Consider the following 23,020-nt stretch of genomic DNA (forward strand, 5'->3'; position numbering starts at 1 on the left):
GAGCCGTCCACGACAATGCGAAGGATCGGCGGAGCCAAATGGTTGGTGTGCCACACCATCAAGGCAGCGCCAACTTACTTCAGTTCGGGCGAAACTAGGTATGTGGTTTGCTTCATGATTCATGCAATTGATTCTTCATGCTAGCTTGAGCCCCTTACTAATACTTTGTTCCTCTCTTTTAGGCGGATCACAATAACACGAAGATTCCACACTTGTACGACCTTTATGGCATGGCCCATAGTGCCCCCTACAAGAAGGCGAAGGCATTCTCTGAATCTGACTTGGATGATCCAAATAACTTCACCAACATATAGTCCCACCACAAGCTCGGGACATACAAGGACACGGGGAAGGCTAGGAAAGGGGAGGACTTTAACCCGAGCCAAGAACCTTTGGATCCAGAGCTGGTGATGATATCTAGTAGTGGGAGGCCCCATTGCTCGATAGCCATTGGAGATGGGATAATACGTTGTCCACTCACTCTCCCGGAGATCAAGGCGCGCCAGTAGAGCTCCTGTCCTGAGATAATGCCTCGTCCACGACCAGTCGATATTGCCATCGAGATTAGTTGTACGGACTCAGAAAACTTTCATACATGTCATTATGTGTGTGACCATCGATCATTACTATGGTAACGAGGAATGGTGTTGCAAGCTGCTCTTCAGAAAGACAGAGCGGCAAACCAGGCTACTCTTGAGCAAGAGGGATTGGCAAGCCAGGCTGCTCTTCAGGCTACTCTTGAGGAGAGGGACCGGACCACGGCACGAATGATTGAGCAGGAGAGGGCCTTGAATGACGCGGGTCAACGGGCCATGTACGAGCTTTTTGTGGTAAGTTTTTTTCACATTAGCCAAATCATGTTTGTAATGTCTTTTCGTTACTAACTAATACGACCGACTCTTGAGAGTTTGTGCGAGAAGAACGATCAAGTCCCTCCGCCGATGCATGTCTTCTCTGCGATTGGCATGGTGAGTTTCATTTGAATGGTCATTATAAACTAGTATTAACAATTTAGTGTCATCATGCTAACTGAGCCATTTCAAAATATCTTTTCTGCAGAATAACTCCCAAGCAACATTGCACAACACTTCTCCAGGGCAACCGTCTCCAAACGAACCCGGCGCGAGCAACCCTGGTGTTTCTCCTCCTTGATGACCATGGCGGTAAGTTTTCTCTAGTTCATTTTTGACATAATTAGATAATTTAGCTCCTCCTCCTCTAAATGACATATTTAACCCAAGTTAGCTCCAAAACGACATATAGTTAGCTTGGCTTCCACCTAAATGACATAATTATCTTAGTTAGCTCCAAAATGACCTATTTAATGAAAATGACCTATACTTAGCTAAGTTCTCTCATAAATGACATAATAAGGCTTACGTAGATCCAAGATGACCCCCTCCTTCTTCTCCTTCTTCTCCTCCTTCTTCTCTCCTCCTTCTTGTCCTTCTTCTTCTCCTTCTCCTTCTCCTTCTTCTTTTTCTTCTCCTTCTTATCTTCTTGCTTCTTATCTTTCTTCTTTAATTTAGCTTATTTTCCCCCAACAAAGACATACTTAGCTAATTATCCTCCAAAATGACATAATTAGCTTAGTTAATGTAAAAACATCATAAGAACCTTGGTTAGCTCACAACTTAGCTAATTATCCTCCAAAATGACATAATTAGCTTAGTTAGCTCCAAAATGGCCTACTTAATAAAAAAATAACCTATACTTAGCTAAGTTCTCTCCTAAATGACATAATAAGGCCTAAGAGAAGAAGAGAAGAAGAAAACAATAAGAAGGAGAAGAAGAGAAAAAGGAAGAAAAGAAGAATAAGTAGAAGAAGAGGATAAATAAAAATAGAAATAGAAATAAGAGGAAGAAGAAGAAGAAGAAGAGGAGGAGGAGGAAGAAGAGGAGAAGAGGAGGAGGAGGAGGAGGAGAAGAAGAAGAATAAGAGGAGGAGAAGAGGAGAACAAAGAGGAAAAATGAAAAGAGGGAAGAAAAAGAAGAAGAAGAAGAGAAGAAGGAGAGAAGAAGAATGAGAAGAAGGAGGAGGAGAAGGAGCCCTCCTTCTTCTCCTTCTTCTCCTTCTTCTCTCCTCCGTCTTCTTCTCCCTCCTTATTCTCCTTCTTCTTCTCCTTATTCTCTCCTCCTTCTCTAAGTTCTCTCCTAAATGACATAATTAGCTAAGTTCTCTCCTAAATGACATAATTAGCTAGGTTCTCTCCTAAATGACATAATTAGCCCATTTAGCTCCAAAAAGACATAGTTAGCTAATTTAGCTCCAAGAAGAGGAGAAGAGGAGAAATGAAAAGGAAGAAGAAAAAGAAGAAGAGAAGGAGAAGGAGAAGAAGGAGGAGGAGAATAATAAGAGAAGAAGGAGAAGTCTATCCTCCTTCTTATCCTTCTTCTCTCCTCCTTCTTCTCCTCCTTCTTCTCCTTCTCCTTCTCCTTCTCCTCCTACTCCTCCTTATTCTTGTTTTTATTCTCCTTCTTCTCTTCTTGCTTCTTCTCTTTCTTCTTCAATTTAGCTTATTTGTCATATATATGTTCTTGTTCTTCTTCTTCTGACTTCCTTATTCCCATTTTGCAGATTGGATGTACTACATGCATGGAAGCTGGCATTGGAGTGCTTTAGTTCTAGTTTTTATTTGATTTGATGAACAATGTGGAACTATATGTATATGTATATATGGATGAACAATATATGTGGAACTATATGTATGTATATATGATGAAACTTTTTATGTGTTGGTTCTTTCGATATATCGGATGTACGTTGATGAACAAATGGCATTGATGAGCTTTATATGTATATCATATATGTGTTGTGACCTATATATCATATATGTGCTATGAATTATATATATATGTGTTGTGGAATAGAAAAAATAAAAAAAATGTGACAATATGGGCTCTTTGCCGTCTGCCAGCTGATGGCAAAGGCCTTTGCCATCAGACAGCTCACGGCAAAGGTGCCACGTGGCACCCATCTGTGCAACCTGGGCAGCAGCAGCTGGCCATATGCACTCTTTTGTCGTCCGCTGCCTCAGGAGGCTGACGGCAAAGCGGTAGGGAGGCAGACGGCAAAGAAGCCGACAAGCGATGGCCCAACTCTGTGATGGCCCATAGAAGCACACGGCAAAGATGGGGAGGGAAGTAGACGGCAAAGATGCGAAGGAAAGGAGACGGCAAAGCCTCCGCTAGCCCTAACAGAGGCGTCGCTTGTCGGCTGCCATCTCAATCTCATTGTCGACTGCTCAGTGTCTGACACGGACGGCAAAGATCTTTGCCATCCGCTTAGGGTAGGCTGACAGGAAAGAAGCTACAATGCCGTCGTAGGCTGACGCAGAATCTTTGCCGACAGGTGGCAGACGGCAAAGCTCCTTGCCGTCGGTGTAGACCTCTTTGCTATCTGTGATAGCAGACGACAAAGAAGCTGATTCGTGTAGTGTAAGTGTTACATGATCCACGTCGACTAGCCCATGTCCGATCATCACGTGAGACGGATTAGTCATCAATGGTGAGCATCTCCATGCCGATCGTATCAACCATACGACTCATGTTCGACCTTTCGGTCTCCTGTATTCGAGGCCATGTCTGTACATGCTAGGCTCGTCGAGTCAACCTAAGTGTTTTGCGTGTGTAAACTGGCTTACACCCGTTGTATGCCAACGATAGACTCTATCACACCCGATCGTCATGTGGTGCTTTGAGACAACGATCCTTCGCAACGGTGCACGCTTAGGGAAATACTTTAAATTTTATGAGGGATCATCTTATTAAGCTACCGTCTTTATAAGCAATAAGATGAAAAACATGATAAACATCACATGCAATCATATAGTGACATGATATGTCCATTATCATCTTTGCTCCTTTGATCTCCATCTTCAGGGCATCGCATGATCATCGTCGTCACCGGCGTAACACCATGATCTCCATCATTGTGTCCCCGTGAAGTTGTCACGCCAACTATTACTTCTACTACTATAGCTAATGTTAGCAATGAAGTAAAGTAATAAGCACATGGCGTTGCATCTCATACAATAAATTAAGACAACTCCTATGGCTCCTGCCGGTTGTCGTACTCATGGACATGCAAGTCGTGAATCCTATTACAAGAACATGATCAATCTCATACATCACACATGTAACATCACATCCTTTGGCCATATCACATCACATAGCAAACCCTACAAAAACAAGTTAGACGTCCTCTAATTGTTGTTGCAAGTTTTAGGTGGCTGATTTGGGTTTCTAGCAAGAACGCCTTCTTACCTACGTGACAGTCACAACGTTGATATGGCAAAGCTATTTACCCTTCATAAGGACCATTTTCATCGAATCCAATCCGACTAGAGTGAGAGAGACAGACACCCGCTAGACACCTTATGCACCATGTGCATGTCAGGTGGTGGAATCAGTCTCACGTATGCGTACGTGTAAAGTCGGTCCGGAACGCTTCATCCCACAATACCGCCGGAAAAGATAAGACTAGTAACAGCAAGCAATTGACAAAATCAGCGCCCGCAACTTTTGTGTTCTACTCGTGCATAGAATCTACGCATAGAACCTTGGCTCGGATGCCACTATTGGGTAACATAGTAAATTCAAAATTTTCCTACGCCATACAAGGATCTATCTATGGAGAGACCAGCAAAGAGCAAGACGGAAGAACATCTTCATACCTTTGAAGATCGCTGTGCGGAAGCGTTACTAGAACGCGGTTGATGGAGTCGTACTCGCAGCGATTCAGATTGCGGTGTGATTCTGATCTACGTGCCGAATCACGGCACCTCCGCGTTCAACACACGTGCAGCCCGGTGACATTTCCAACGCCTTGAACCAGAAAGGAGGGAGGAGAGGTTGAGGGAGAGCTCCGGCAGCACGACGGCGTGGTGGCGGTAGAGCTACCTGGAACTCCGGCAGGGCTTCGCCAAGCACCGCGGAGGACGAGGAAGAAGAGAGGTAGGGCTGTGCCAAGAGAGAGAGGTTTGTGCATCTCAAAACATACCCAACTCATGGGTATATATAGGAGGAGAGGAAGGAGGGTGCGCCTCTCTAGGGTTCCCACCCTAGGGTGGCGGCAGCCCCATCTGGCGCCAGGAGGTGGCGGCCAGGGCAGGAAGAGGAGGGGTGGAGCGCCAGGTGGGCCTGGGCCCCCTCCTGCGCTAGGGTTGTCCCCTTTCCTCCTTTTGCCATGCCTTGGGATGGGTGGGAGGCGCACCAGCCCACCAAGGGACTGGTTCCCTCCCACACTTGGCCCACGTAGCCTCGCGGGGCTGGTGGTCCCTCCCGGTGGACCCCCGGAACCCTTCCGGTGGGTGATGCCCGAAACATTTCCGGTGTCCAAAATCTCACTTCCTATATATAAATCTTTACCTCTGGACCATTCCGGAGCTCCTCGTGACGTCCTGGATCTCATTCGGGACTCCGAACAACCTTTGGTAACCACGTACACTATTTCCCTATAACCCTAGAGTCATCGAACCTTAAGTGTGTAGACCCTACGGGTTCGGCAGACGTGCAGACATGACCGAGACATCTCTCCGGCCAATAACCAACAGTGGGGTCTGGATATCCATGTTGGTTCCCACACGTTCCGCGATGATCTCATCGGATGAACCATGATGTCAAGGATTCAATCAATCCCGTATCACTAGTGGAAAACGGGCCTTTGGCCGGGACCCTTTAGTCCCAGCCTGTCTCTGGGCCGGGACTAAAGGCCCGGCCACGTCGCCCCAATTCTCAATGCCTCCCTCGAGGCTTTAGTCCCGGCCTGTAAGGAGCCTTTAGTCCCGGTTCGTGTCCCAAACTGGGACTAAAGGGCTACGCGGTGGGCAGCCCGCATGTGCGCCATCTTTAGTCCTGGTTTGTGTCTCAAACCGGGACTAAAGTCCTCTGCCTATATATAGCACAGCCCCCCTCTCCCCTCTTCCTTGAATTTTTCTTGGATGGAAGAGTGTGGGTGTGTGCTAGCTCTCCATTTTTTGGATGCACTAGAGGTGTTTGTTGAAATGTGTGTTAGAGCGATCCCGCTTCAGTTCACCGAACACAACTACGATATGAGATGCCCGAGCCACGCTTAAACCTCTTCCTCTTTATTTCTACTTATTCTAAAAGGGTAGCAACTATATTTCCTCGTTTAGACCGTGCGGTACTAATTTTTAGGATCGTGATTGTATTTGATAAACTGTCGTATAACACAGATGAGCCATCCATGGATGTACGGTGATCGACGCACAACCGCTTACAGAGAAGGCGTGCATTCTTTTCGAGATACAGCCGATGCGAACAAGCATGGTGGTGGCTATATGTTTTGTCCATGTGTTGAATGTCGGAATGCGAAGGATTACACTTCCTCAAGAGTCATTCAGAGCCACCTGCTTCGGTCCGGTTTTATATCGGGCTATAATGTTTGGACCAACAACGGAGAAAGAGGGGTTATGATGGAAGACGACGATGAAGAAGAAGAGAACGATGATGACAACTACCAATCTATGTTCCCTGAGTATGCTGATACCGCAATGGAAGACAATGAAGAAGAAGATCAGGATGAAGAACGGGAACCAGATGAGCCCGCTGATGATCTTGGCCGGGTCATTTCTGATGCACGGCGAGGTTGCGACACAGAAAAGGAGAGGTTGAAGTTCGAGCAGATGTTACAGGACCACAACAAATTGTTGTACCCAACTTGTGAAGATGGCCAGAAGAAGCTGGGTAGCACACTGGAATTGCTGAAGTGGAAGGCACAGACCAGTGTGACTGACTCGTCATTCAAAAAGTTGCTTGTACTAATGAAGAAGATGCTTCCAAGAAAGAATGAATTTCCCGCCAGCACGTACGAAGCAAAGAAGCTTGTATGCCCTCTAGGATTAGACGTGCAGAAGATACATGCATGCCCTAATGACTGCATCCTCTACCGTGGTGAGAAGTACGAGAATATGGATAAATGCCCGGTATGCACCGCATTGCGGTATAAGATCAGAAAAAATGACCCTGGTGATATTGAGGGCGAGCCTCCCAGGAAGAGGGTTCCTGCCAAGGTGATGTGGTATGCTCCTATAATACCACGGTTGAAACGTCTGTTCAGAAATAAAGATCATGCGAAGTTGTTGCGATGGCACATGGAAGATCGTATGAAAGACGATAAGTTGAGGCACACCGCTGATGGTCGGCAGTGGAGAAAAATCGAGAGAGAGTTCCCGAGATTTGCAGCTGACGCAAGGAACTTATGGTTAGGTCTGAGTACAGATGGCATGAATCCTTTTGGGGAGCAGAGTTGCAGTCACAGCACCTGGCCCGTTACTCTATGTATCTACAACCTTCCTCCTTGGTTGTGCATGAAGCGGAAGTTCATTATGATGCTAGTGCTTATCCAAGGTCCAAAGCAACCCGGCAACGATATTGATGTGTAGCTAAGGCCATTAGTTGATGAACTTTTACAGCTGTGGGCCGAACCAGGTGTACGTGTGTGGGACGAGCACAAATAAGAGGAATTTGACCTTCGAGCGTTGCTTTTCGTAACCTTCAATGATTGGCCTGCTCTTAGTAACATTTCAGGACAGTCAAACAAGGGATACAATGCATGCACGCACTGTTTGGATCAGACAGAAAGTATATATCTGGACAAATGTAGGAAGAATGTGTACCCGTACAATCGTGGTTTTCTTCCGCCCAAGCATCCCTTAAAGAAAAAAGGCAAGCATTTCAATGGAAAGGCAGAACCCCGGGGGAAGCCTGTCATCCGTACTGGTGCTGAAGTATTTGATATGGTCAAAGATTTAAAAGTAATCTTTGGAAAGGGTCCTGGCAGCCAACCTGTTCCTAACGGCCCTGATAAGCGCGTACCCATGTGGAAGAAGAAATCTATATTTTGGGAGCTACCCTACTGGGAAGTCCATGAGGTCCGCTCGGCAATCGATGTGATGCACCTGACGAAGAATCTCTGCGTGAATATTCTAGGCTTCCTGGGCTTGTATGGGAAGTCAAAAGATACACCGGAAGCACGAGAGGACCAGGAACGTCATAAAGGAAGAGATGGCATGCATCCAGGGCAGTTTTAAGGGCGAGCCAGCTATGCTCTTACTAAGGAAGAGAAGGAAATCTTCTTTGAAGTCCTTTTCAGTATCAAGGTCCCGACTGGCTTCTCGTCGAATATAAAGGGAATCATAAATATGAAAGACAAAAAATTCCAAAACCTAAAGTCTCATGACTGCCACGTGCTTATGACGCAATTGCTTCCGGTTGCATTGAGGGGAATTCTACCGGAAAATGTTCGCCTGGCAATTGTGAAGGTATGTTCATTCCTCAATGCAATTTCTCAGAAGGTAATCGATCGAGAAAGTCTATCAGGGTTACAGATTGATGTGGTCCAATGTCTGGTCAACTTTGAGTTGTTGTTCCCGCCATCCTTCTTCAATATAATGACACACCTCCTAGTTCACCTAGTCGAAGAGATTAGAATTCTCGGTCATGTGTTTCTACACAATATGTTCCCCTTCGAGAGGTTCATGGGAGTCTTAAAGAAATATGTTCGTAACCGTGCTAGGCCAGAAGGAAGCATCTCCAAGGGCTATGGAACAGGGGAGGTCATTGAGTTTTGTGTGGGATTTCTTCCTGACCTTAAGACGATTGGTGTTCTTGAATCTCGGTATGAGGGTAGGCTGACAGGAAAAGGCACACTAGGAAGGAAAGCAAAAGTATGTATGGACGGGCATTCTTTCTCTCAAGCACACTACACAGTTCTACACAATTCCACCGTGGTGGCTCCGTATATCGTGAGACACAAGAATATTCTACGCTCCGAAAACCCGGGGAAGGTTGACTCTTGGATTAAAGGGGAACACGAGAAGACTTTCGGCAGTTGGTTGCAGACACATCTCATGAATGACGACACGGTTGGAGATCAGCTGTACTGTTTGGCCAGGCCACCATCTTCGACTATATGTACTTTCCAAGGGTGTGAGATAAATGGAAATACATTTTACACGGTTGCCCAAGATAAAAAAGAGCACCAACCAAAATAGTGGTGTCCGCTTTGATGCAACAGACGAGAATGGGCACTGTTTGGAAACATATTACGGGTACATAGAGGATTTATGGGAACTTGACTATGGACCTACTTTTAAGATCCCTTTGTTTCGGTGCAAATGGGTGAAGCTGACAGGAGGCGGGGTAGTTGTAGACCAAAAGTACGACATGACAATAGTGGATCTCAACAATCTTGGGTACATGGACGAACCATTTGTCCTAGCCATTGATGTCGCTCAGGTTTTCTATGTGAAGGACATGTCTACAAAAACGAGAAAAAGAAATCAGCAAAAGAAGATATCGTCCGATGAGCCAAAACGCCACATAGTTCTTTCAGGGAAAAGAAACATCGTGGGAGTAGATGACAAGACACACATGTCAGAAGATTATAATAAGTTTCATGAAATTCCGCCCTTCAAAGTGAAAACTGACCCAAGCATCCTACTGAATGATGAAGATTCTCCATGGTTACGACCCAGAAGAAAACAGAAATAATAGATAGGAATATTGGTGCAATAATGTAATACAAAAAGCTTTGTGATGTGCCTTTGAATGGTGCATTTTGAACACACAAAAAGTATGGAGTTCAAATAAGTTCAAAAAAATGAAATCCCTTTGTAAGAGATGAGTTCTCGTTCGAAACGCTGATACTTCGAGAGAGATTGTCCGTTTTGTACACGAAGTGCATCCAGTTTTTGTAGTAGCCCTCTCAACTTTTTAACACATTCTATGTGGGTGAAAAGACGATAGCATGCCAACTTTCAACATTTTCAGAGTTCATTTGTAGTGCTTTTCAATTTCAGGGTCAACTAGGTGGGAAAAAAATAAGTAAATGCATGAAGAATACCAAATGAAGTCAGAAATTGTTGAAATTTTGTGATGTGCCTTTGAATGGTGCATTTTGAACAAACAAAAAGTATGGAGTTCAAATAAGTTCGAAAAAATGAAATCCCTTTGTAAGAGATGAGTTCTCGTTCGAAACCCTGATACTTCGACAGAGATTGTCCGTTTTGTACACGAAGTGCATCCAGTTTTTGTCGTAGCCCACTCAACTTTTTAACACATGCTATGTCGGTGAAATGATGATAGCATGCCAACTTTCAACATTTTCAGAGTTCATTTGTAGTGCTTTTCAAATTCAGGGTCAACTAGCTCAAAAAAAAGTAAATGCACGAAGAATACCAAATGAAGTCAGAAATTGTTGAAATTTTGTGATGTGCCTTTGAATGGTGCATTTTGAACACACAAAAAGTATGGAGTTCAAATAAGTTCAAAAAAGTGAAATCCCTATGTAAGAGATGAGTTCTCGTTCGAAACGCTGATACTTCGAGAGAGATTGTCCGTTTTGTACACAAAGTGCATTCAGTTTTTGTCGTAGCCCTCTCAACATTTTCACACATTCTATGTGGGTGAAATGATGATAGCATGCCAACTTTCAACATTTTCAGAGTTCATTTGTAGTGCTTTTCAATTTCAGGGTCAACTAGCTCAAAAAAAATAAGTAAATGCACGAAGATTACCAAATGAAGTGAGAAATTGTTGAAATTTGGTGATGTGCCTTTGAATGGTGCATTTTGAACACACAAAAAGTATGGAGTTCAAATAAGTTCAAAAAAATGAAATCCCTTTGTAAGAGATGAGTTCTCGTTCGAAACCCTGATACTTCGAGAGAGATTGTCCGATTTGTACACGAAGTGCATCCAGTTTTTGTCGTAGCCCTCTCAACTTTTTAACACATGCTATGTGGGTGAAATGATGATAGCATGCCAACTTTCAACATTTTGAGAGTTCATTTGTAGTGCTTTTCAATTTCATGGTCAACTAGCTCAAAAAAAAAGAGTAAATGCACGAAGATTACCAAATGAAGTGGGAAATTGTTGAAATTTTGTGATGTGCCTTTGAATGGTGCATTTTGAACACACAAAAAGTATGGAGTTCAAATAAGTTCAAAAAAGTGAAATCCCTTTGTAAGAGATGAGTTCTCGTTCGAAACGCCGATACTTCGAGAGAGATTGTCCGTTTTGTACACGAAGTGCATCCAGTTTTTGTCGTAGCCCTCTCAACTTTTTAACACATGCTATGTGGGTGAAATGATGATAGCGTGCCAACTTTCAACATTTTCAGAGTTCATTTGTAGTGCTTTTCAATTTCAGGGTCAACTAGCTCAAAAAAAATAAGTAAATGCACGAAGATTACCAAATGAAGTGAGAAATTGTTGAAATTTCGTGATGTGCCTTTGAATGGTGCATTTTGAACACACAAAAAGTATGGAGTTCAAATAAGTTCAAAAAAGTGAAATCCCTTTGTAAGAGATGAGTTCTCGTTCGAAATCCTGATACTTCGAGAGAGATTGTCCGTTTTGTACACGAAGTGCATCCAGTTTTTGTCGTAGCCCTCTCAACTTTTTAACACATGCTATGTGGTTGAAATGATGATAGCATGCCAACTTTCAACATTTTCAGAGTTCATTTATAGTGCTTTTCAATTTCAGGGTCAACTAGCTCAAAAAAAAAGTAAATGCACGAAGAATACCAAATGAAGTGAGAAATTGTTGAAATTTCGTGATGTGCCTTTGAATGGTGCATTTTGAACACACAAAAAGTATGGAGTTCAAATAAGTTCAAAAAAGTGAAATCCCTTTGTAAGAGATGAGTTCTCGTTCGAAATCCTGATACTTCGAGAGAGATTGTCCGTTTTGTACACGAAGTGCATCCAGTTTTTGTCGTAGCCCTCTCAACTTTTTAACACATGCTATGTGGGTGAAATGATGATAGCATGCCAACTTTCACAATTTTCAGAGTTCATTTGTAGTTCTTTTCAATTTCAGGGTCAACTAGCTGGAAAAAAATAAGTAAATGCACGAAGAATACCAAATGAAGTCAGAAATTGTTGAAATTTCGTGATGTGCCTTTGAATGGTGCATTTTGAATATACAAAAAGGATGGAGTTCAAATAAGTTCAAAAAAATGAAATCCCTTTGTAAGAGATGAGTTCTCGTTCGAAACCCTGATACTTCGGCAGAGATTGTCCATTTTGTACACGAAGTGCATCCAGTTTTTGTCATAGCCCTCTCAACTTTTTAACACATGCTATGTGGGTGAAATGATGATAGCATGCCAAATTTCAACATTTTCAGAGTTCATTTATAGTGCTTTTCAAATTCAGGGTCAACTAGCTCAAAAAAAAAGTAAATGCACGAATAATACCAAATGAAGTCAGAAATTGTTGAATTTTTGTGATGTGCCTTTGAATGGTGCATTTTGAACACACAAAAAGTATGGAGTTCAAATAAGTTCAAAAAATGAAATCCCTTTGTAAGAGATGAGTTCTCGTTCGAAACGCTGATACTTCGGCAGAGATTGTCCGTTTTGTACACGAAGTGCATCTAGTTATTGTCGTAGCCCTCTCAACTTTTTAACACATGCTATGTGGGTGAAATGATGATAGAATGCCAACTTTAAACATTTTGAGAGTTCATTTGTAGTGCTTTTCAAATTCAGGGTCAACTAGCTGAAAAAAAAAGTAAATGCACGAAGAATACCAAATGAAGTCAGAAATTGTTGAAATTTTGTGATGTGCCTTTGAATGGTGCATTTTAAAAACACGAAAAGTATGGAGTTAAAATAAGTTCAAAAACATGAAATCCCTTTGTAAGAGATGAGTTCTCGTTCGAAACGCTGATATTTCGAGAGAGATTGTCCGTTTTGTACACAAAGTGCATCCAGTTTTTGTCGTAGCCCTCTCAACTTTTTAACACATGCTATGTGGGTGAAATGATGATAGCATGCCAACTTTCAACATTTTGAGAGTTCATTTGTAGTGCTTTTCAATTTCATGGTCAACTAGCTCAAAAAAAAGAGTAAATGCACGAAGATTACCAAATGAAGTGGGAAATTGTTGAAATTTTGTGATGTGCCTTTGAATGGTGCATTTTGAACACACAAAAAGTATGGAGTTCAAATAAGTTCGAAAAAATGAAATCCCTTTGTAAGAGATGAGTTCTCGTTCGAAACGCCGATACTTCGAGAGAGATTGTCCGTTTTGTACACGAAGTGCATCCAGTTTTTGTCGTAGCCCTCTCAACTTTTTAACACATGCTATGTGGGTGAAATGATGATAGCATGCCAACTTTCAACATTTTCAGAGTTCATTTGTAGTGCTTTTCAATTTCAGGGTCAACTAGCTCAAAAAAAAAGTAAATGCACGAAGAATACCAAATGAAGTGAGAAATTGTTGAAATTTCGTGATGTGCCTTTGAATGGTGCATTTTGAACACACAAAAAGTATGGAGTTCAAATAAGTTCAAAAAAGTGAAATCCCTTTGTAAGAGATGAGTTCTCGTTCGAAACCCTGATACTTCGAGATAGATTGTCCATTTTGTACACGAAGTGCATCCAGTTTTTGTCGTAGCCCTCTAAACTTTTTAACACATGCTATGTGGGTGAAATTATGATAGCATGCCAACTTTCAACATTTTCAGAGTTCATTTGTAGTGCTTTTCAATTTCAGGGTCAATTAGCTCAAAAAATAAATAAGTAAATGCACGAAGAATACCAAATGAAGTCAGAAATTGTTGAAATTTTGAGATGTGTCTTTGAATGGTGCATTTTGAACACACAAAAAGTATGGACTTCAAATAAGTTAAAAAAAATGAAATCCCTTTGTAAGAGATGAGTTCTCGTTCGAAACTCTCATACTTCGAGAGAGATTGTTCGTTTTGTACACGAAGTGCATCCAGTTTTTGTCGTAGCCCTCTCAACTTTTTAACACATGCTATGTGGGTGAAATGATGATAGCATGCCAACTTTCAACATTTTCAGAGTTCATTTGTAGTGCTTTTCAATTTCAGGGTCAACTAGCTCAAAAAAAAGTAAATGCACGAAGAATACCAAATGAAGTCAGAAATTGTTGAAATTTTGTGATGTGCCTTTGAAAGGTGCATTTTGAACACACAAAAAGTATGGAGTTCAAATAAGTTCAAAAAAATGAAATCCCTTTGTAAGAGATGAGTTCTCGTTCGAAACCCTGATACTTCGAGAGAGATTGTCCGTTTTGTACACGAAGTGCATCCAGTTTTTGTCGTAGCCCTCTCAATTTTTTAACACATGCTATGTAGGTGAAATGATGATAGCATGCCAACTTTCAACATTTTCAGAGTTCATTTGTAGTTCTTTTCAATTTCAAGGTCAACTAGCTCAAAAAATAAATAAGTAAATGCACGAAGAATACCAAATGAAGTTAGAAATTGTTGAAATTTTGGGATGTGCCTTTTCATGGTGCATTTTGAACACACAAAAAGTATGGACTTCAAATAAGTTCAAAAAAATGAAATCCCTTTGTAAGAGATGTGTTCTCGTTCGAAACTCTGATACTTCGAGAGAGATTGTCCGTGTTGTACACGAAGTGCATCCAGTTTTTGTCGTAGCCCTCTCAACTTTTTAACACATGCTATGTGGGTGAAATGATGATAGCATGCCAACTTTCAACTTCAGAGTTCATTTGTAGTGCTTTTCAATTTCAGGGTCAACTAGCTCAAAAAAAAGTAAATGCACGAAGAATACCAAATGAAGTCAGAAATTGTTGAAATTTTGTGATGTGCCTTTGAATGGTGCAATTTGCACACACAAAAAGTATGGAGTTCAAATAAGTTCAAAAAAATGAAATCCCTTTGTAAGAGATGAGTTCTCGTTCGAAACGCTGATACTTCGAGAGAGATTGTCCGTTTTGTACACGAAGTGCATCCAGTTTTTGTCGTAGCCCTCTCAACTTTTTAACATATGCTATGTGGGTGAAATGATGATAGCATGCCAACTTTCACAATTTTCAGAGTTCATTTGTAGTTCTTTTCAATTTCAGGGGCAACTAGGTGGAAAAAAAATAAGTAAATGCACGAAGAATACCAAATGAAGTCAGAAATTGTTGAAATTTTGTGACATGCCTTTGAATGGTGCATTTTGAACACACAAAAAGTATGGAGTTCAAATAAGTTCAAAAAAATGAAATCCCTTTGTAAGAGATAAGTTCTCGTTCGAAACCCTGATACTTCGAGAGAGATTGTCCGTTTTGTACACGAAGTGCATCCAGTTTTTGTCGTAGCCCTCTCCACTTTTTAACACATGCTATATGGGTGAAATGATGATAGCATGCCAACTTTCAACATTTTCAGAGTTCATTTGTAGTGCTTTTCAATTTCAGGGTCAACTAGCTCAAAAAAAGTAAATGCACGAAGAATACCAAATGAAGTCAGAAATTGTTGAAATTTTGTGATGTGCCTTTGAAAGGTGCATTTTGAACACACAAAAAGTATGGAGTTCAAATAAGTTCAAAAAAATGAAATCCCTTTGTAAGAGATGAGTTCTCGTTCGAAACCTTGATACTTCGAGAGAGATTGTCCGTTTTGTACACGAAGTGCATCCAGTTTTTGTCGTAGCCCTCTCAATTTTTTAACACATGCTATGTGGGTGAAATGATGATAGCATGCCAACTTTCAACATTTTCAGAGTTCATTTGTAGTTCTTTTCAATTTCAGGGTCAACTAGCTCAAAAAATAAATAAGTAAATGCACGAAGAATACCAAATGAAGTTAGCAATTGTTGAAATTTTGAGATGTGCATTTTAATGGTGCATTTTGAACACACAAAAAGTATGGACTTCAAAGAAGTTCAAAAAAATGAAATCCCTTTGTAAGAGATGAGTTCTCGTTCGAAACTATGATACTTCGAGAGAGATTGTCCGTGTTGTACACGAAGTGCATTCAGTTTTTGTCGTAGCCCTCTCAACTTTTTAACACATGCAATGTGGGTGAAATGATGATAGCATGCCAACTTTCAACATTTTCAGAGTTCATTTGTAGTGCTTTTCAATTTCAGGGTCAACTAGCTCAAAAAAAAGTAAATGCACGAAGAATACCAAATGAAGTCAGAAATTGTTGAAATTTTGTGATGTGCCTTTGAATGGTGCATTTTGAACACACAAAAAGTATGGAGTTCAAATAAGTTCAAAAAAATGAAATCCCTTTGTAAGAGATGAGTTCTCGTTCGAAACGCTGATACTTCGAGAGAGATTGTCCGTTTTGTACACGAAGTGCATCCAGTTTTTGTCGTAGCCCTCTCAAATTTTTAACACATGCTATGTGGGTGAAATTATGATAGCATGCCAACTTTCACAATTTTCAGAGTTCATTTGTAGTTCTTTTCAATTTCAGGGTCAACTAGGTGGAAAAAAAATAAGTAAATGCACGAAGAATACCAAATGAAGTCAGAAATTGTTGAAATTTTGTGACATGCCTTTGAATGGTGCATTTTGAACACACAAAAAGTATGTAGTTCAAATAAGTTCAAAAAAATGAAATCCCTTTGTAAGAGATAAGTTCTCGTTCGAAACCCTGATACTTCGAGAGAGATTGTCCGTTTTGTACACGAAGTGCATCCAGTTTTTGTCGTAGCCCTCTCAACTTTTTAACACATGCTATGTGGGTGAAATGATGATAGCATGCCAACTTTCAACATTTTCAGAGTTCATTTGTAGTGCTTTTCAATTTCAGGGTCAACTAGCTCAAAAAAAATAAGTTAATAGTTTGGATAGTCAAAATAATTACTTTTGAAAACAGAAAATAGTTTGGCTTTATTTATTCAATTTCAAACACTTTTCATTATCATAGTTTTGTCAAATTCTCAAATATGCAAAAAGAATTTTAATAAACATAGTTTTTAATTGAAAATAACAAAATAGTTAATAGTTTGGATAGTCAAAATAATTACTTTTGAAAATAGAAAATAGTTTTGAATTATTTATTCAATTTCAAACACTTTTCATTATCATAGTTTTGTCAAATTCTCAAATATGCAAAAAGAATTTTAATAAACATAGTTTTTAATTGAAAATAACAAAATAGTTAATAATTTGGATATTTAAAATAATTACTTTTGAAAATAGAAAATAGTTTTGAATTATTTATTCAATTTCAAACACTTTTCATTATCATAGAGCTCTATCGGTCTCTTTCGATGATTTTCTGATATATCAATTAATGAAAAACTTAGCAAATCATTATCCTTGTTGGGCAGGGTTTGGATGCGGTTCAAGTGCGTGACTCCCGGTATCGAGCCTGAGAAGCTGACCTTTAGAGCGGCTCAGGTAAGTAGTAGTATGATATACTTCTATTTTCAATACATTTATGATGCTAGATTATTATTTTGATTATATATATTCTATTCTCGTAAAGTGCGACCAGCAGCCACGGGGAACGCATCTATGCGGATACTATGTTTGCGAGACCATTCGCACGTTTACGTGTGAGCACAAGGATCACAGATTCGACGTAAGAAATGAACATTCACACCTCTATTTTTACCCGTCATTCTTTGTTATCATGATTGATATTCATATTCATCTCCTCTTCTTATATAGTACACGGCCATGAGGACGAAGGTCCTACCAGAGCAACGCGCGATTGCTGTTGCAGAGGAGCTTGCGACCTTTCTGAGGACGGAAGCTATAGATGACAAAGGACGATTTAGTGTAGCTAGGGGCCATTAGTGATGTTCATCCATGTAATCGAATAGACGGGCTCTAGTCCCGATAATTCAGATCTCCATATAATTGTATATATATGCTCGCTTGTAAGATAAGTTAATCTAATATATATATATGTATGCATAATTATTTCTATTTAAATTATATGAAAACTAATTCCCGAACACCAAACGAGGCATCACGTTAATCTCCCGAACACCTAAACCCTGAAACCCTAAAACCCAAAAATAATTTCATTCAAAAAAACCCAAAAATAAACAAAATCTGAAACTCTTTAGTCCCGGTCCGTGTAACGAACCGGGACTAAAGGGCCTGCCCCTGGGGCGCTACGAGGCGCCCACGTGGAGCACCTTTCGTCCCGGCTTGGAACAGGGCCGGGACTAAAGGTTAGGCCTTTAGTCCCGCCCCTTTAGTCCCGGTTGTTGAACCGGGACTAAAGCCCCTTACAGGCCGGGGCTAAAGGTCCCGTCCCCACTAGTGTATGCAATTCCCTTTGTCTATCGGTATGATAGTTGCCCGAGATTCAATCGTCGGTATCCCTATACCTTGTTCAATCTCGTTACCAGCAAGTCCCTTTACTCGTTCCGTAGCACATCATCACATGACTAACTCCTTAGCCACATTGAGCTCATTATGATGATGTTCTACCGAGTGGGCCCAGAGATACCTCTCCGTCACACGGAGTGACAAATCCCGATCTCAATTCGTACCAACTCAACAGACACTTTCAGAGATACCCGTAGTGCATATTTATAGTCACCCGGTTACGTTGCGACGTTTGATACACCCAAAGCACTTCTACGGTATCCAGGAGTTGCACAATCTCACGGTCCATGGAAATGGTACTTGACATTAGAAAAGCTTTAGCAGACGAACAACACGATCTAGTACTATGCTTAGGATTGGGTCTTGTCCATCACATCACTCTCTCAATGATGTGATCCCGTTATCAACGACATCCAATGTCCATGATCAGGAAACCATGATCATCTGTTGATCAAAGAGCTAGCCAACTAGAGGCTTACTAGGGACATATTGTGGACTATATATTCACACATGTATTACTGTTTCCGGTTAATACAATTATAGCATGAACAATAGACAATTATCATGAACAAGGAAATATAATAATAACTACTTTATTATTGCCTCTAGGGCATATTTCCAATACCTGGGCACCCCCAGCGGCCACGTGGAGCTCCTCTGGGCCCGGCTCGTAATTAAGCAAACCGGGACTAAAGGTTTCGGGCATTAGTCCCGATCATTTTGCCTCGATTTCCGAACCGGGACTAAAGGCCCTCTGGAACCGGGACTAATGGTCCTTTTCCTACTAGTGGGAGCCGGCCAGAGGCGAGGACGAAGACGACGACAGGGGACGCGATGCTGCAGCTCTCTGAATCTCACTGAACCTCTCTTAGAAACTTACCAGGAAGAAGCGAGGGGAAGGAAGAGAGCTGGCGGCGGCGCGAGAGAAGGAGAGGGGAAACCCTAGGGGGCACTGTTTATAAAGGGGGGTGAAGGGATGGAGCCTCGACATCCGTGAGCTCACGGCACGACTCGTTCCTCCTCTATCTCTGCCCAGGTGGGCGACGGTGCTGGCTTGTGATGGGTTGCGCGGGTGGACGAGGGAAAAAGCAGGTGGGCCGGCTGGGAGCTCTTTCTCTCACTGGTTTCTCTTACGAATAATAAAAAGAACACCAAAATAAAGAAAACAAATCGGAGAAATTGAACACCGAATTTGGGAGCAAGGGAATTTGTTTGATATGCTAGAAATAGCTACAATTTTATAAAATCGGTCTTAGAATATTTCAGAGAAAACAAATTAAAAATGCCTTTTATTCCCATTACAACTGTCTTGCAGATAATAAAAGGTAAAGAGAGTAGAACATGGTAAGAATAATTTGCAATAACATACATAGTATCAGACAACTCCCCAACATTTTATTTAATGGACTAGGGCAAGTGAATCCACCACATATCATGTATTCTGAAATAAGAGAGATGGAGATATTGTTCACGAGAATTGTTGGGAGGGTCTCCACACAAGAAGTATCACTTGGATGCAATGCACACAATCACCACAACACACACTCACTCAACATATCATGATGCATCAAATGGAATGAATGACATGATGCCATGATGCGCAAATGAATGTCATGAAGCAAAGTTTTATTAACTCAAACCACATGAGGCATAACATGGAAGGTTAACACATGAAATTGGTTACATGATTTGGAAAGGTGCCCTTGGGCTGTTACACAGACGGAGCAGCAGGAGGAGGAGGGAGAGCAGCTGCCATAGCCGATGAAGGTGGCGGATCCGGAGGAGGACGAAGCGGAGCAGCCTGCTCCGATGAGGAGTAGCAAGGTGATCTATGTAGTATGTAGGTTTTTTTTTGATTGTATAGATTTAAAAATCCAATATAAGATATCTGGATGCAGTTATGATAATATGATACGTGTCTAGTTATTTTTATAAACACGTCCGAAAGCATCTGCGGGTGTTTGAGGATTTTATTTATCATACATGGCTGTAGATGCTCTTAAGTTACCGACCGGAAAGGCGTTGCCCCTTCGAGATCGTTTAGTAGAGGCGGCTAGGGAAGACAACAAGAGAGATCAATGTGAGTTTGTCTGTGGTTTAGACCTGTAGTGCAACGTCAGCGCAAGGAAAACGACGACGGGTAGTAGTACTGGACAAATCAAAGCATCTCCATAGTTTTCCGTCGGTGGATACCTTTGGAATCCCGACAAAAATGTTCTTGCATTAAATGTTGACGTTGCCAGTGGGTTTTGGAAAGCAGCAATCGATAGTTCCATCACACTTTCACGAGCCATGCAGACCACTGTGCCACCAAACATTCTCTATGCTGCTCTGATTGTGCCTACCGTACTGTACCTCGCCGCAGTCACGCGACGGCGCCGCAGCGGTTTGCAGTTACCGCCTGGGCCGGCGGGTCTCCCGTTTGTGGGTAGCCTCCCTTTCATCGACCGGAACCTTCACACCTACTTTGCAGATCTCGCCTCCAAGCATGGACCTATCCTCTCCATCCGACTCGGCTCCAAGGTGGAGATCGTCGTCACGTCACCGGAGCTGGCCCGGGAGGTGCTCCGGGAGCAGGACTCCGTCTTCTCCAACCGCGTCATGCCGGACGCCGGAAGCGCCGTCTCCTTCGGCGGCGTGCAGAACATCGTGGGTAGCCCTGTGGGGCCGATGTGGCGCCTGCTCCGCCGTCTTTGCGTCCACGAAATGCTGAGCCCGGCTGGGCTTGAAAGCGTCCACGACCTTCGCCGGCGCGAGTTCAGGTCCACTCTGCGCTACCTCCACTCCAGGTCGGGTGAGCCCGTGGACGTCGGCGCGCAGGTGTTCCTGAATACTATGAACGTGATGACGAGCGTCATATGGGGAGGCACCGTCGGGAGCGAGGACGAGAGAGCCGCAGTTGGTGCTGAGTTCAAGGGGTTAGTGGATGAAATCACGGAGTTGCTGGGCGCCCCTAACCTGTCTGATTTCTTCCCAGCGCTGGCGAGGTTCGACCTGCAGGGGATCCGGAAGAAGATGGAGCTCATCAGGCAGCGCTTCGATGAGATGTTCGTGAATATCATACAGCAGCGGGTTAGTTTTGGACAGAACGGCGGCAGTGCAAAGAGGGACTTCTTGGAGGTAATGCTCGAGATGGAGAAACAAGGCGGCGACGGCAAGAGTCCCTTCACAATGGATAACGCCAAGTCCTTGATCTTGGTATGCATGCAGCTACTCTTAGTGACGTGTACATTCATTCAACAGTATCATGTTTCTTTTCGTAACATCAATCGATCCGATGTCCTGATGTTTCCCTAAAAAAAAAAAAAAAACATCAATCCGATTATTTGAGCAATCATGCAGGACATGGTGGTTGGCGGGACAGAGACCACTTCCAACACCACGGAGTGGGCCATGTCGGAGATGCTGCATAACCCGGAGGTGCTCAAGAAAGTACAGCAAGAGCTAGACAGCGTTGTGGGTCGAGATGCCCTTGTGGAGGAGTCGCACCTTTCGCAGCTCCACTACCTCCGCTTGGTCATCAAGGAGACGCTACGGCTACACCCGGCGCTGCCACTCATGGTACCGCACAGCCCGAGCGCCGCATCCACGGTTGGGGGGTACCATGTTCCCGAGGGCAGCCGCGTATTCGTCAACGTCTGGGCAATTCAGAGGAACCCCTTGGTGTGGAACGAGCCACTCGAGTTCAACCCAGAGAGGTTCGCCGGAAAAGATGCCCGCAAGTGGGACTTCACCGGGAGCCAGTTCGACTATTTCCCTTTCGGTTCTGGAAAAAGGATATGTGCCGGGATTGCCATGGCCGACAAAATGACGGCCTACTCGGTGGCCCTGCTGCTGCAGGCTTTCGATTGGAAGCTCCCGCAGGGAGCCCAGCTTGACCTGTCCGAGAAATTTGGGATTGTGATGAAGAAGGCTACGCCCCTGGTGGCTATACCAACACCAAGGCTGTCTAAGCCTGAGCTGTATTATTCGTGAATATATATACTAGGACTAGTATTAATAGCATTTGAACCTGCTCAGCTAGCTGGTTCGTGCTTATATATGTACCAATCCCCGAGGGGAACTCAGTCAAATACTAGTAACTTGTATTCGCAGTGAACTGCTCAGCGTCTTTTTCTTCGCTGCGGAATCTCAATGCCTCGTTCAAATGGTTCTCCCAGCGACTAAACTACGTATAAACTGTGTTAAAAAAAAAACCAATTACAGACAAACTGGATACACACACCACACTGTCAGCTTGTCACAGGTCCAATAGGCCGAAGCGGTCCCCATATGGCCCAACGACTGATACACCTGTACTGGCTGTCTGGGGCATATACCTGGAATTCCCTGTACGCCGCATATTGCGGCAAATAATCGCAGCTTCGCACCGGGCGCAGCTCACGCTGGGCCAGCCCATTTGGATCGTTTTGCTTTACGAGATAAAAAAACGCAGAAAGAGTTTCCGCTAGGTATAAAACCGGCCACCTCGTGATGAGGTACATCCAACGCTAGCCACCCCGAATAACAACGAGAAACCTAAAAATACTAACGGCGACCACAAAACTTAAAACCAGTTCACGGAAACTTTTGTTCCTTGTACTGTTTTTTTTCGGTTTTCTTCACTGTCTTATTCTGTTCTTTTTTTTGTTTTCTATGTTTTTTCTTCTCGTTTTTTATATCATTTCCCCTTATTCTTATTATGCTTTTCAAAAAGTACAAATAACGTTTAGAATTTTCAAAAATGATCTTGTTGTCAAAAATTGTTCATATTTTCAAAATATTTGTCACAATTTAAAAAACATATTCCTGTTTTCAAATTTTAAAAATGATGGAGACCTAAATTTTTCAAAATGTTATAAGTTTGTTCTCGACTTCAAAATGGTTAAAAAATTGTTTGCACTTGCAAATTTGTTCATGTTTTTTCAAAATTGTTCTC

The 23,020-nt window shown here is 42.4% G+C and overlaps 1 protein-coding gene across 1 annotated transcript; it reads left to right on the forward strand.

The window, feature by feature from the left end:
• Nucleotides 1-20,365: 20,365 nt before the first annotated feature.
• LOC123439362 (flavonoid 3',5'-hydroxylase CYP75B138-like) lies at nt 20,366-22,201 on the forward strand. The gene is made up of 2 exons (XM_045116087.1): nt 20,366-21,300; nt 21,445-22,201. The coding sequence occupies exons 1-2, from the start codon at nt 20,395-20,397 to the stop codon at nt 22,075-22,077; spliced, it is 1,539 nt and encodes a 512-aa protein (XP_044972022.1). The 5' UTR covers nt 20,366-20,394; the 3' UTR covers nt 22,078-22,201.
• Nucleotides 22,202-23,020: the final 819 nt, after the last annotated feature.

Source organism: Hordeum vulgare, chromosome 3H (assembly GCF_904849725.1).
Source record: "Hordeum vulgare subsp. vulgare chromosome 3H, MorexV3_pseudomolecules_assembly, whole genome shotgun sequence".
Classification (NCBI taxonomy): domain Eukaryota; kingdom Viridiplantae; phylum Streptophyta; class Magnoliopsida; order Poales; family Poaceae; genus Hordeum; species Hordeum vulgare.